Raw genomic sequence first — 14,608 nt, forward strand, 5'->3', positions numbered from 1 at the left:
CTTCCCGCCCCGCCAGGCCCCGCCCCCTCCGCCGGCGCCGCCGCCCAATGGGAGCGCGCCGCGGACGCCGCGTCCAATGGCAAGCGGGGGAAGGGGCGGGAACAAAGCGAGGCGCACGCGCAGTGCTTCCTCCACGCTGATTGGCCGCCGGCGGGGTGAGCCGCGCGCATGCGCGGTGCCGCGCTCCCCGCGCATGCGCTGTGCCCCCCCCCCCCCCCCCCGTTCACTCTGGAGCCTATTGACGGCGCCGTTAACAAAAACCACAACTCAGCCGCGATTTGCCCCAAAGCCGCCGTTTTTTGGGTTTGTTTTTTTTTTTTAGGATTTTTTTCACTCCTTTCCCGCCTCCTCCTCGGCGTAGCGCTCCTGCAGGTCGGCCACGTTGTCGACGGAGACCCTGCGCCAGCCGGTGGGCCCCACGTAGTAGACGGTGACCCGGCCCCCCGAGTAAGCGTCGCGGCGGGCCGCCTGGTAGATGGCGCGGCGGGCTAGCGCGCAGGCGGCCTCCGGGTCCAGGTCGCGCCGGTAGCCGCGGTCCAGCACCCCGTAGGCGTAGGTGGAGCCCGAGCCCACGGCGAAGGCCTGGCCCGGCACCCGCGTGCCCTCGCTGTCCACGTAGTACAGCCCTGGGGGGGGGAAGAGGAGTGGTAGCCACCGGGGCTACCCACGAGGACCTGGTGGCCACCGGGACCAGGGGCCCAAGGATAGACCCCCACCGTGGCCACCGGCCCACCTGGGGACTAGTGACCCCCACTTGTGGCTACCAACCCCCTGGGGACTAGTGACAGCCGCCTGTGGCTACCAAGCCCCCTGGGGACTAGCAACACCCGCCTGTGGCTACCAAGCCCCCTGGGGACTAGTGCCCTCAACCCATGGCTACCAATCCCCTAGGGACTAGTGATCGCTTGCCCATGGCCACTGACCCCTCAAGGCCCAAAACCTTGCCCCGTGGCCACCAACCCCGTGGCCACCAACCCCCTGCAGACCTTGCCCCGTGGCCACCACCCCCTCCAGACCCAAGACCTCGCCCCGTGGCCACCAACCCCATGGCCACCAACCCCCTCCAGACCCAAGACCTCGCCCTGTGGCCACCAACCCCGTGGCCACCAACCCCCTCCAGACCCAAGACCTCGCCCTGTGGCCACCAACCCCGTGGCCACCAAGCCCTCCAGACCCAAGACCTCGCCCCGTGGCCACCAACCCCGTGGCCACCAACCCCCTCCAGACCCAAGACCTCGCCCCGTGGCCACCACTCCCTCCAGACCCAAGACCTCGCCCCGTGGCCACCAACCCCGTGGCCACCAAGCCCTCCAGACCCAAGACCTCGCCCCGTGGCCACCAACCCCTCCAGACCCAAGACCTCTCCCCATGGCCACCAACCCCGTGGCCACCAACCCCTCCAGACCCAAGACCTCGCCCCGTGGCCACCAACCCCGTGGCCACCAGCCCCCTCCAGACCCAAGACCTCGCCCCGTGGCCACCACTCCCTCCAGACCCAAGACCTCGCCCCGTGGCCACCAACCCCGTGGCCACCAGCCCCCTCCAGACCCAAGACCTCGCCCCGTGGCCACCAACCCCCTCAAGACCCAAGACCTCTCCCCGTGGCCACCAACCCCATGGCCACCAACCCCCTCCAGACCCAAGACCTCGCCCTGTGGCCACCAACCCCGTGGCCACCAACCCCTCCAGACCCAAGACCTCGCCCCGTGGCCACCAACCGCCCCCCCCGACCTCTCCCCGTGGCCCCCAGCGCCGCCCCCCACCTGGCCCCCTCTTGTCCCAGCCGCAGATCATGGTGCCCATGCTGAGCCCCATCCCCTTGTACTGGTAGACCATGTTGGCTAGCAGCTTGGAGGCGGCGGCCACCGAGATGGGCTCCTTGTTGCGCAGCTCGTAGACGCGGCACTGGCGGGCCAGCAGGCGCTGCCAGAAGCTGCAGTCGGCGGCGCCCCCCGCCATGGTGCCCAGCAGCGCCGCGTTGATCTCGATCACCTTCTGCACCGTCTGCGAGGCGATGTAGGAGCCCGCCGTGGCCCGCGAGTCCACGGCCACCACCACCCCCTGCGCCACCTGCCGGCGGGAGGCACGCGGGTCAGCGGGGGGGGGGGTCTATGTGGCCATGGGGGACCACCACGGGGCTCCTGTGGGGACGTGGGGGCTCTACGTGGCCATGGGGGTCCACCACGGGGCTCCTGTGGGGACTTGGGGTCTTCACGTGGCCATGGAGTCCCACCACAGGGCTTCTAAGGGGACTTGGGGTCTTCACGTGGCCATGGGGGTCCACCACGGGGCTTCTAGGAGGCCACAGGGCTCCTGATGTGGCCACAGGGCTTCTATGTGGCCATGGAGTCCCATCACAGAACTTCTATGGGGACTTGGGGTCTTCACGTGGCCATGGGGGCCCACCACGGGGCTTCTATGGGGCCATGGGGCTCTACGTGGCCATGGGGGCTCACCACAGGGCTTCTATGGGGACTTGGGGTCTTCACGTGGCCATGGGGGCCCACCACGGGGCTTCTAGGAGGCCACAGGGCTCCTGATGTGGCCACAGGGCTTCTATGTGGCCACGGAGTCCCATCACAGGGCTTCTATGGGGCCATGGGGCTCTATGTGGCCATGGGGGACCATCACAGGGCTTCTATGGGGACTTGGGGTCTTTATGTGGCCATGGGGGACCACCACAGGGCTTCTATGGGGCCATGAGGCTCCTAATGTGACCACGGGGCTTCTACGTGGCCATGGGGGACCACCATGGGGCTTCTATGAAGACATGGGGCTCTACGTAGCCATGGAGTCCCACCACAGGGCTTCTGTGGGGACCTGGGGTCTTTATGTGGCCATGGGGGCCCACCACAGGGCTTCTATGGGGACGTGGGGCTCCTAATGTGGCCATGGGGCTTCTACATGGCCATGAGGGACCACTATAGGGCTTCCACATGGCCATGGGGCTCCTATGGGGCCGTGGGGTCCCCCCATGGGGCTTCGGGGTCCCCACAGGGAGAGATCACCCCCTCGGGCATCTCTGGGGGGCACTGCGCTCCCACCGCGGGGTCGGGGGGGCCCTATAGACAAACATCAGCCCCACAGGAGCTTCGATAGGAGCTCCGGTGTCCCGCTATGGGGCTTTGGGGGTCCCTATGGGGAAGCTCAGCCCCACGGCGGGTCTGGGGGTCCCCCCACAGGGCTCTGGGGGTCCCCAACCCCCCCACGACCCCCCCGACCCACCTTAAAGGCCAGGGTGGTGGTGCCGTGCAGCATGTGGATGCCGGGCCCGGGAAGGTGGGTCTCTGCCCCCCACGGCGGTGCGGCGAACGCCTCCGGGGGTCCGGTGCGGTGCCGGGGGGCGGTGAGGAGCGGGAAAGCGGCGGGAGGCGTGTGGGGGAGCTCGGGAGCGCGGAGGACGCTGGCCAGCGCCATCTTGGAGCGGCGGCTGCGCCGCAAAATGGCGGCGGCGGAGGAGGGCGGCGCGCCGCGCATGCGCCGGGCGGCGCGTTGCCAGGCAACGCCGCCCGAGCCGGCCGCGCGTTGCCGGGCAACGAGGGCGCCATGTTGGATGAGGGCATGACGCAGCGGCGCCGGCCGCGCTGCCGCCCCGCCCCGCCCCTCGGGGGGCTACGTCAGGTGCGGGGGGGCGGGCGCGGGAAAGGGGGCGGGGTCTCACCTGGGAAGATGGCGGCGGGCAGCGGCGGGGTGGCCCAGGGGAACGAGGCTGGGGGGGGCGTGGACTGAATGAGAAGGGGCGGGGTCTGGGGTGGGCTGTTGGGGGTGGGGCGGGGCTAGGGCAAGAAGGGGCGGGGCTTGGAGGGCGAGAGGCGGGGCTAAGCAAATAGCAGAGGAATACCAGGGTGGGGGGAAGGGGGCGTGGCTCAGAAAACGAGGGGTGGGGCTTGGGTAGTGCTAAGAGGCGTGGCTTATGGATATGTGGGCAGAGCTGAATAGAAGTGGGCGGGGTTTGGAACAGGGAACCGCGGGGTTGTATGGTGGAAAGGGGGCGTGGCTTGGGAGTCGGGGGCGTGGCTTTAGGAAAGGGGAGGGGCTTGTCTCGAGTGGGCGGGGCTTGGGGATGGCCAAAACAAGATTTGGGGCAAAACCGTCGGGTTTCGGGGTTGCTCACCAGAGGCCGGAGGGGTCACCAACCCCCTATAGGCGCTGCCCACCTGGGGGAGCCGCAAAGCATGCTGGGTAATGTGCCACACCCAACATGGCGGCACTGCAGGGAGGGGGGGCGTGGCCTCACCTGCCATGGCGAGGGGGTGCGGCGGGAGGGGGGGCGCTCCGGGGGGGCCGAGCGGCTGTGTGGGGCGGTTTGGGGTGAAACCTCACCCTTTTGGGGGTGAAACCTCACCTTTTTTTGGTGATAATTAAGGGAGCCCCCCCCCCCAGCCCCTTACCTCACCACTTGCCCGCTCAGCTGCCGGCGGGGCTGGGGGGGGACTGGAAGGGAAGGAGATGTTTTTGGAGGGTGTGGAGGAAAGAAGGGGGGGGAGTGAAACCTTTAAAAAAACTGGGGGGGGATACGGCCTACCTGTCTGTGCCGGGGAGGTGACGCCAACGGGGCGGGGGGTGCTGCTCCTGCGTGGAGAGACGTGGGGGTGACACAGCCCTGAAACCCCCCACGGGGCTCTGGGGATGGGGGTGTCTCACCTGCTGCCCCCTCGCCAGCCGGGGGAGAGCTGTGGGGGGAAGCGGAGAGGGGGTCAGTGTGGGGATTGAGGGGGTGGGGGGAATGGGGCATGGGGTGGTTGTGTGAGTGTGGGGGGTGTCACCTGAGCGCGGCGCAGCTCCCCATTCTCCCGCCGCAGCGCCTCCAGCTCCCTGGGGGAGATATGGGGGGAGATGTGGGGTGAATCCCCCAATATTGCAGTTAAGTGTGGGGGGAAGACCCTCCCAAGATGGCGGTTAAGTTGGGGGGGGGGGGGGGGGCGGTGACCCTCCCCAAGATGGCGGCCCCCTCCCCAAGATGGCGGACGCCCTCCCCAAGATGGCGGACCCCTCCCCAAGATGGCGGACCCCTCCCCAAGATGGTGGACCCCCTCCCCAAGATGGCGGACCCCCTCCCCAAGATGGCGGACCCCTCCCCAAGATGGCGGACCCCCTCCCCAAGATGGTGGACCCCCTCCCCAAGATGGCGGACCCCCTCCCCAAGATGGCGGACCCCTTCCCAAGATGGCAGTCCCCTCCCCACGATGGCGGCCCAGGGGAGGTAGGGGGGAAGCCCCTCACCGCTCACGGTCCTGCAGAAGATGTCGGGCGTCCTCCAGCGCCGCCCGAGCGCGGCGGGCGGCTTCTTTCTGCCCGGCCAGCAGCAGGTCGGCCTGCGCCCGCTGGAAGCGCCAGGCCTGCGGAGGGGGGAGGAGGAGGAAGAGGAGGAGGAGGTGCGGGGGTCCGGACCCCCGGGGCAGGGCTGCCCGCCGTGGTCGTTCCTCCTCACCTGGGAGAGGAGGGCCAGGCGCTTGAGGGCGATGTCGGAGGGGCTCTTGAAGAAGAGCTTCTCCTGCGGGCGCATCTGGCGGCAGAGGAGGGGAGAAGGAGATGGCGGAGGGGATGAGGGAGAAGGGATCAAAATGGTGAGAAGGGTGAGGGAAAAGGGCTCAAAATGGGGACAAAGACGAGGAAAAGGGGCCCAACATGTTGAAAAAGATGAGGGAAAAGGGCTCAAAATGGCGACAAAGATGAGGAAAAGGGCTCAAAATGGCGACAAAGATGAGGAAAAGGGCTCAAAATGGCGACAAAGATGAGGAAAAGGGGCTCAAAATGTTGAAAAGGATGAGGGAAAAGGGCTCAAAATGGCAACAAGCATGAGGGAAAAGGGTTAAAATGGTGGATGAGGGAAAAGAGCTCAAAATGGAGGCAAAGGTGAGGGCTCAAAAAGGCGGCTATAATGGAAAAGGGCTCAAAATGGCGACAAAGTTGAGAATAAGGGCTCAAAGTGGTGACAGAAATGAAGGAAAAGGGCTCAAAATGGCGATGAAGGAGAGAGAAAGGGCTCAAAATGGCAAAAGTGATGAGGGAAAAGGGCTCAAAACGGCAACAAAGAGGAGGGAAAAGGGCTCAAAATGGTGGATATAAGGGCAAAGATCTCAAAATGGTGACAAAGATGAGGGGAAAGGGCTCAAATTGGTGGATAAAAGGCAAAAATGGCGAAAAAGCTCAAAATGGCGAAACGGTTGAGGGGAAAGGTCTCAAAATGGCGACAAGGATGAGGGAAAAGGGCTTTAAATGGTGACAAATTCGAGGGAAAAGGGCTTAAAACGGTGACGAATTTGAGGGAAAAGGGCTCAAAACGGTGGGTAAAAGGGAAAAAGGGCGCAAAGCGGAGGCAAAGATGAGGGAAAGGGGCTTAAAACGGTGGCAAAGGTGAGGGAAGAGGCTTCAAAATGGCGGCGAACGCGAGGGGAAAAGGGGCTCGAAATGGCGGGAAACGTGAGGGGAAAGGGCTCAAGATGGCGGCGCGAGGGAGGGGAGGGCACTCGCCTTGTCGGAGATGGGCAGGTAGCGGCAGGCGGCGGCGCAGACGGGGCAGGGACCTGCGCGGGAGCGAGAAAAGAGGTGAAAATCGCCGGTTTTGACCGAAAAAAAAAAAAAAAAAAGGGGGGGGTGAGGGTGGGGGATGGGGGGGGTGAGGGGAGGGGGAACCCTCCTTTCCACTCCTTTGTCAATATAAAGCGAGGGAGGGAGGTCTTTTCGACTATTTTGTGGATCTAAGGTGAGGCACATCCCTCTTCTCCACGTTCTTATCGGTATAAGGGGAGGGGGATTCCTCTTTTGTACTATTTTATGGATATAAAGTGAGGGGCATTCCTCTTTTCCGGGATTTTATTCATATAAAGTGAGGGGGGGGTGTGTCCTTCTTTTCCGCTAATTTATGGATATAAAATGATGGGGTTCCCTCTTTTCCACAGTTTTATGGATTTAAGGGGAGGGGGGTCTGTTTTTTTCCACAGTTCTATGGATTTAAGGTGTGGGGGGTCCCTCTTTTCCACTATTTTATGGGCATAAAGTGAGGGAGATTCCTCTTTCCCAGAATTTTATGGATGTAGAGTGAGATCCCCTTTTCCCCACAATTATGTGGATATAAAGCGAAAGAGATGGCTCTTTTCCACAATTTTATGTTTTTAAGTTGAGGGGGATCCCTCTTTTCCACCATTTTATGGATTTAAGGAGAGGGGGATCCCTTTTTTCCACGGTTTTATGGATTAAAGGTGAGGGAGATCCCTTTTTTTCCACAGATTTGTCGCTATGAGGTGAAGAGAATGCCTCCTATCCACCATTTTACAGATTTGAAGTGAAGGCCATCCACCATTCCTGCTATTTCACAGCCGCAAGGTGAGCAGGATCCCTTTTTCCCACAGTTTTATGGATTTAAGGTGAAGGGGATTTCTCTCTTCCAGTTTTATGGATTTAAGGGGAAGGGGATCCCCTTTTTCCACAGTTTTACGGATTTAAGGGGAAGAAGATCCCCTTTTTTGCAGTTTTACAGATTTAAGGTGAAGGGGATCACTGTTTTCCATCATTTTATGGATTTAAGTTGAGGGGAACCCTTTTTCCCACAGTTTTACAAGTTTAAGGTGAAGGGGATCACTGTTTTCCATCATTTTATGGATTTAAGTTGAGGGGGACCGTTTTTCCCACAGTTTTACAAGTTTAAGGTGAAGGGGATCACTGTCTTCCATCATTTTACGGATTTAAGTTGAGAGGAATCCCTTTTTTCACACGGTTTTATGGATTTAAGTTGAGGGGGATCCCTTTTTTCCCACCGTTTTACGGACTTAAGTTGAGGGAGATCCCTCCTGCCCACGATTTTATGGATTTAAGGCGTGGGCAATCCCTTTTTTCCACCATTTTACAGATTTCAGGTGAGGGGGACGCCTCTTTCCCACAATATTATGGATTTAAGGCGAGGGGGATCCCTTTTTTCCACAGTTTTATGGATTTAAGGAGGGGGGGGGGAGGGGGGGCTCCTACCTGCGCCCCCACACGCCGCGCAGAGGACGTGGCCGCAGCTGGTGACGGCGAAGGCGGCTCCCTCCTGCCGAAAGCAGCGGTTACAGTGGAACCAGTCCATTCTGGCAACAGAGGGGGAACGATCCCCCCCCCCAACACACACACACACAGAGCCCGACCACCCCCTTCCCCTCCGCGCCTCGCTCTGTGAGGGGACGGAGAGGGGGAACGGCCGTTAAAAAGGGCGGGAAGCCTGAGGGGAAGGCGGGGGGGGGGAACGGCGCGAGCGCGGCGGCGAGAAAGGGCGGGAAGACGGAGGGGGCGGAGCCGCCGCGGGGAGGGGGCGGAGCGACGGGGCGGGGCCGTGGGCGGAGCGAGGGGTGGAAGGGGCGGGGCCGTAGGCGGAGCGGCGATCGAGGGGGCGGGGATAATCGGGGGCGGGGCGACCGCTGAGGGGGCGCGGGGAGGGGCGGGGCCAGCGCTGGAAGGGGCGGGGCGAGCCTTAAAGGGCCCCTTCTCCCCCTCGCGGACGCCATTAAGGGGCTCTCTGTGGTTTAAACCTTAATTAGCGGTAAACAGAGCCCCCAGTTGCCCCCCCACACCCCCCTAAATTGCCCCCCCCGACCTCCTATGCCCCTCCCTCCCCTCCCCAGTGTTCCCAGTCCCCCCTAACTTCTTCCCAGTACCTCCCAGTACATCCCAGTCCCCCCTAAACCCTTCCCAGTCCCCCCATCCACCTTTTTCCCATCGCCGCCGTCCCCCAAAGTCCCCCCCAGTGCTCCCAGCCTCCCCGCAAACCTCCCCAGTCCCCTCCCAGTCTCACCCCCGTCCCTCCCAGTACCCCCTAGCGCTCCCCTAGTCCCTCCCAGTACCCTCCCAGTTCCGCCCCCCCCCTCCCCTCGCTGTCCCAGGGCAGAGTCCGTGGGGCAGCATGTGGGGCGCCGTGGGGCGGGTGGGAGGCAGCGGCCTGCGCCTGGCGGCCAGAGGGACTTCTGCGCCCGCCATGGAGAGCCCCACGCCCGGGGGGGAGAGCCCCACGCCCGGGGGGAGCCCGCAGGCCCCGGGCGGTGCCCCGCAGGGGGGGGGGTCCCCGCAGCGGGGGGGGCCGCTGGCCGGGAAAGTGGCCGTGGTGACAGCCGCCACCCACGGGTGAGTCCCACCCCCTCCGGGGGCGCCCCGGAGACCCCCCCGGACCCATAGACACCCCACAGACACCCTATAGACCCCCATAGACACCCCACAGCTCCCATGACCCCCACGGCCCCATTGCCCCCCCCAGCCCCATAGACCCCCTCTGCGCCCCATAGATCCCCCAGTGGACACCCCCTGACCCATAGGAGCCCCAGTGGACACCCCGTAGACCCTGTGACCCCCATGACCTCATCGCCCCCCACCACCCCACAGACCCCCACAGCGTCCCATAGACCCCCATGGACACCCCATAGACCCCCGACCCATAGGAGCCCCATAGACACCCCACACCCTCCACGACCCCCATGACCCCGTGTCCCCCCATGACCCCACAGCCCCATATCCCCCCCAGTTCCCCTCATGACCCCATATCCCCCCAACCCCCCCCATGACCCCATATCCCCCACATAACCCCCCCATAACCTCCCCATGACCCCATATACCCCCCAATTCCCCCCCATATCGCCCCCAATGACCCCATAACCCCCCCACAACCCCCTCTTGACCCCATATCCCCCCTATATCCCCCCCATATACCCCCATATCCCCCCCACGACCCCATATACCCCCCTATAACCCCCCCAATTCCCCCCCATGACCCCATATACCCCCAATTCCCCCCCATATCCCCCCATGACCCCCAATTCCCCCCCATATACCCCCATATCCCCCCCATGACCCCATATCCCCCCCAATTCCCCCCCGTATCCTCCCCATGACCCTGAAACCCCCCCATAACCCCTTCTTGACCCCAATTCCCCCCCATACACCCCCATATCCCCCCCATAACCCCCTCTTGACCCCATATACCCCCCAATTCCCCCCATAACCCCTTCTTGACCCCATATCCCCCCCATATCCCCCCAATTCCCCCCCATGACCCCGAAACCCCCCCATAACCCCTTCTTGACCCCATATCCCCCCCATATACCCCCCAATTCCCCCCCAATTCCCCCCCATGACCCCGAAACCCCCCCATAACCCCTTCTTGACCCCATATCCCCCCCATACACCCCCATATCCCCCCCATATCCCCCCATATCCCCCCATAACCCCCTCTTGACCCCTTATCCCCCTTATATCCCCCCCATATACCCCCCATATCCCCCCACGACCCCATATCCCCCCCAATTCCCCCCCATATACCCCATATCCCCCCATAACCCCCTCTTGACCCCATATCCCCCCCATACACCCCCATATCCCCCCCATATCCCCCTCTTGACCCCATATCCCCCCCATATCCCCCCCAATTCCCCCCCATGACCCCGAAACTCCCCCATAACCCCCTCTTGACCCCATATCCCCCCCATACACCCCCATATCCCCCCCATAACCCCCCAATTCCCCCCAATGACCCCGACCCCCTCCCCCCGACCCCCCCGCTGCCCCCCAGGATCGGGCTGGCGGTGGGGGCGGGGCTGGCGGGGGCCGGGGCGCGGGTGGTGCTGAGCTCCCGCCGTGAGGCCCACGTGGAGGCGGCCGTGGGGCAGCTGAGGGCCCGGGGGCTGGAGGTCAGCGGGGCCGTCTGCCACGTGGGGCGGCCCCACAGCCGGGAGGCCCTCGTGCGGAAGGTGGGGGGGCGCCGGGGGGGTCCCCGGGGGCACTGGGGGGGGCTATGGGGCGGGGAGTTCCATGGGGCGTGGCGCTATGGGGCGTGGGGCTATGGGGCGTGTTTATATGGGGTGGGTCTCTATGGGGCGTGGCGCTATGGGGCGTGTTTCTATGGGACGTGTCCTTCTATGGGGTGGGTCTCTATGGGGCGTGGTTCAATGGGGCGTGTCCTTCTATGGGGTGGGGCGCTATGGGGCGTGGTGCTATGGGGCGTGTTTCTATGGGGCACGTCCCATGGGGTGGGTCTCTATGGGGTGTGGCGTTATGGGGCGTGGTGCTATGGGGTGGGTCTCTATGGGGCGTGGCGCTATGGGGCGTGTTTCTATGGGACGTGTCCTTCTATGGGGTGGGTCTCTATGGGGCGTGGTTCAATGGGGCGTGTCCTTCTATGGGGTGGGGCGCTATGGGGCGTGGTGCTATGGGGCGTGTTTCTATGGGGCACGTCCCATGGGGTGGGTCTCTATGGGGTGTGGCGTTATGGGGCGTGGTGCTATGGGGTGGGTCTCTATGGGGCGTGGCGCTATGGGGCGTGTTTCTATGGGACGTGTCCTTCTATGGGGTGGGTCTCTATGGGGTGTGGTTCAACGGGGCGTGTCCTTCTATGGGGTGGGGCGCTATGGGGCGTGGCGCTATGGGGCGTGTCCTTCCATGGGGCGTGGTTCTATGGGGTGTGGCCTTCCATGGGGTGTGTCATTTTATGGGGCGTGTCCTATGGGGCGTGTCTTTCTATGGGGCATGGTTCTAATGGGCGTGTCCTCTGGGGCGTGGCCTTCCATGGGGTGTGTCCTTCCATGGGGTGTGGTTCTATGGGGCGTGCCTTTCCACGGGGCGTGGTTCTAATGGGCGTGTCCTATGGGGCGTGGCCTTCTATGGGGTGTGGTCCTACGGGGTATGTCCTATGGGGCGTGGCGCTGGATGGGGTGTGGTTCTATGGGGCGGAGTCTTCCGTGGGGCGTGGTTCTACGGGGCGTGTCTCTGTGGGGCGGGGTCAGTTGTGGGTGTCACTCGTGGGTCCAGCCCCGCCCCGCCCCGCCCCTCCCCCGCAGGCGCTGGAGGCCTACGGCGCCATCGACATCCTGGTGTCCAACGCGGGCGTCAGCCCCGCCCTGGGCCCCACCCTCGACGCCGACGAGGCCGTCTGGGACAAGGTCGGGCCCCGCCCGCGGCCCCGCCCCGCCCCATAGCGCCCCGCCCTAACCCCGCCCCCCTTTGTCTCCGCCGTAGGTGTTCGGGGTGAACGTGACGGCGGCGGCCATGCTCATCCGCCTGGTGCTGCCCCACATGGAGAGGAGGGGGTGAGAGGAGGGGAGGGGGCGTGGCCGGAAGTGGGCGTGGCCGGGGACACCCCGCCCACCCCCGCTGACGCCTCCACGCCCCTCAGGGGAGGGGCCATCGTGGTGATGTCGTCGGTGGCGGCGTACAGCCCCATCCCGGTGAGCCGGGGGGGGAGGGGTGGGGCGGCGCTCCCTCGGCGGGCGGGGCTGGGCGTGTCCGGCCAGGTGACGCGGCGGGCGTGTCCCGGCAGGGGCTGGGCCCGTACAGCGTGAGCAAAGCGGCGCTGGCGGCGCTGGTGAAGGCGTTGGCGCCGGAGCTCCTCCCCCGCGGCGTCCGCATCAACGGCGTCGCCCCCGGCCTCGTCCGCACCCGCTTCAGCGCCGCAGTGAGGGGCGGGGCCTCGGGGAGGGGGCGGGGCCTCGGGGAGGGGAGGGGCCTAGGGAGGTGGGCATTGTCTATGGAGGGAGGGGGCGTGGCTTCGGGGGGGCGGGGCCTCGGAGAGGGGTTGGGGCCTCGGGGGGCGTGGGGCCTCAGGGGCGTGGGGGCTGAGGGAGGTGTCTATGGAGGGAGGGGGCGTGGCTTCAGGGGGGCGTGGCCTCAAGGGGACTGGGTGCTGAGGGAGGTGGGAGGTGTCTATGGAGGGAGGGGGCGTGGCCTCGGGGAGGGGCGTGGCCTCAAGGGGACTGGGGGCTGAGGGAGGTGGGAGGTGTCTATGGAGGGAGGGGGCGTGGCCTCGGGGAGGGGCGTGGCCTCAAGGGGACTGGGGGCTGAGGGAGGTGTCTATGGAGGGAGGTGTCTATGGAGGGAGGGGGCGTGGCCTCGGGGAGGGGGCGTGGCTTCGGAAAGGGGGCGTGGCCTCGGGGGGCAGGGGCCTCGGTGGGCGGGAGGTGGTGGGTCTCTATGGAGGGAGGGGCTGTGGCCTCAAGGGGGCGTGGCCTCGGAGGGGGCGTAGGGGCGGAGCTTCCTGGGGTGGGGAGTGAAGGGGGTGTGGTTTGGGGTGGGCGGGGCCTCCCGGGAGGGGGCGTGGCTTGGCGGTTCCCATTGTCTCCGGGGAGTTGTGTGGGGCTCCCGGTGCGTGTTAATTTTGGGAGGGGGCGTGGCTTGGGGCGGGTGGGCGTGTCCCGGCAGTGGGCGTGCCCGTGGCCACGCCCCTTTCCCCGGCAGCTGTGGGAGGACGAGGCCACGCGGGAGCGGGTGATGACCAATTTGGGCATCCAGAGGTGGGCGCAGCCCCTATGGGGGGGGGGGTGGGGGGGTGACCCCGGCCCCGGGTGACCCCTCCCCTCCCCTCCCCCCCTGTGACCTCTGACCCCAGGCTGGGCACGCCGGAGGACGTGGCCGAGGCCGTCACCTTCCTCTGCTCCCCCGCGGCCGCCTACGTGGCCGGCGAGACCCTGGTGGTGGCCGGGGGGGCCCCCTCCCGCCTCTAGGGGCCCGCGGGCTATGGGGGGGGCTATTGGGGGGGGCTATGGGGGCATAGGGCTCTGTAGGGGGGCTATAGGGCTCTATAGGGGGGCTATAGGGATCTATAGGGGGTTTATAGGGCTCTATAGGGCTCTGTAGGGGGGCTACAGGGCTCTATAGGGGCCTATAGGGCTCTATAGGGGGGCTATGGGGGACATTGGGGTCTGGGGGGGTCTATAGGGCTCTATAGGCGGGCTACAGGGCTCTATAGGGGGGCTATAGGGCTCTATAGGGGGGCTATGGGGGACATTGAGGTCTGGGGGGGTCTATAGGGGGCATAGGGCTCTATAGGGAGGGTATGGGGGCATTTCAGTCTATAGGGGGGCCCATAAGGCTCTATAGGGGGGCTATGGGGGGCTATAGGCCTCTATATGGGGGCTATGGGGGACATTGGGGTCTGGGGGGGTCTATAGGGCTCTATAGGGGTCTATAGGCGGGCTACAGGGCTCTATAGGGGGACTATGGGGGACATTGGGGTCTGGGGGGGTCTATAGGGCGCATAGGGGTCTATAGGGAACATGGGGATCTATAGGGGGGTCTACAACAGGTCATAGGGGTCTATAGGGAGGGCTATAGGGGACATTGGGGTCTATGGGGGGGGTCTATAGGGAGGGCTATAGGGGACATTGGGGTCTATGGGGGGGGTCTATAGGGCTCTATAGGGGGAGTCCATAGGGGACATTGGGGTCTATGGGGGGGTCTATAGTGGGTACAGGGGTCTATAAGGGATATTGGGGCCTATAGGGACATCTATAGGGAGCATAGGGATCTATAGGGGGGTCTATAGGGGGCATTGGGGTCTATGGGGGCTTTGGGGTGTCCTGTAGGGGTCAACGGGGTCTGTGGGGGTCTATAGGGGCCATGGGGGGGGTCGGGGGGTCCCTATGGGCTTTGGGGCCGATTCGGGGCCAATCGTGTCCGTCGCGGGGCCCTCCTGTGCCACTGACCCCCAATAAACCGCCCCTCCCCCCCCCCCCCTTTCCTCCGTGTCCGGGGCAACATGGCGGCCGCCGCTGGGGGCGGCCATCTTGGTTATGGGGGCGGCCATCTTGGTTACGGGGTAGCCATCTTGGTTATGGGGGCAGCCATCTTGGTTATGGGGGTGGCCATCTTGGTTACG

General features: G+C 64.8%; 2 protein-coding genes and 1 long non-coding RNA gene across 3 annotated transcripts; 1 reads left to right on the forward strand and 2 right to left on the reverse strand.

The window, feature by feature from the left end:
• Positions 1-277: 277 nt before the first annotated feature.
• PSMB5 (proteasome 20S subunit beta 5) lies at positions 278-3,492 on the reverse strand. Its single transcript, XM_082501505.1, has 3 exons — positions 3,226-3,492; positions 1,764-2,070; positions 278-626 (listed from the first exon to the last, which is right to left on the reverse strand). Exons 1-3 carry the CDS (start codon positions 3,475-3,477, stop codon positions 331-333), a joined length of 855 nt encoding a protein of 284 aa, XP_082357631.1. The 5' UTR covers positions 3,478-3,492; the 3' UTR covers positions 278-330.
• Positions 3,493-4,234: 742 nt separating this feature from the next.
• Positions 4,235-4,796, reverse strand: LOC309685790. The gene is made up of 5 exons (XR_014270493.1): positions 4,767-4,796; positions 4,645-4,673; positions 4,526-4,572; positions 4,392-4,434; positions 4,235-4,292 (listed from the first exon to the last, which is right to left on the reverse strand). It is a non-coding gene; the product is annotated as an uncharacterized lncRNA (long non-coding RNA).
• A 5,601-nt stretch (positions 4,797-10,397) lies between these two features.
• On the forward strand, positions 10,398-13,501 carry LOC309685791 (dehydrogenase/reductase SDR family member 4-like; the record flags this gene model as incomplete). Its single annotated transcript, XM_082501506.1, has 7 exons — positions 10,398-10,709; positions 11,796-11,897; positions 11,974-12,044; positions 12,131-12,182; positions 12,275-12,409; positions 13,189-13,244; positions 13,340-13,501. 7 exons carry the CDS (start codon positions 10,398-10,400, stop codon positions 13,452-13,454), a joined length of 843 nt encoding a protein of 280 aa, XP_082357632.1. The 3' UTR covers positions 13,455-13,501.
• Positions 13,502-14,608: the final 1,107 nt, after the last annotated feature.

This window comes from Vanellus vanellus, assembly GCF_965231255.1.
Source record: "Vanellus vanellus genome assembly, contig: HAP1_SCAFFOLD_2240, whole genome shotgun sequence".
NCBI lineage: Eukaryota > Metazoa > Chordata > Aves > Charadriiformes > Charadriidae > Vanellus > Vanellus vanellus.

Bases quoted from the DNA above. Each gene is read 5' to 3' on its own strand.
- PSMB5 (XM_082501505.1), bottom strand. From the start codon at position 3,477: ATGCGCGGCGCGCCGCCCTCCTCCGCCGCCGCCATTTTGCGGCGCAGC. The intron at 2,071-3,225 runs GTGGGTCGGGGG...TCCCGCCGGCAG, and splicing joins CCACCACCCTGGCCTTTAAG to GTGGCGCAGGGGGTGGTGGT. The intron at 627-1,763 runs GTGGGGGGCGGC...TCCCCCCCCCAG, and splicing joins CTGGGACAAGAGGGGGCCAG to GGCTGTACTACGTGGACAGC.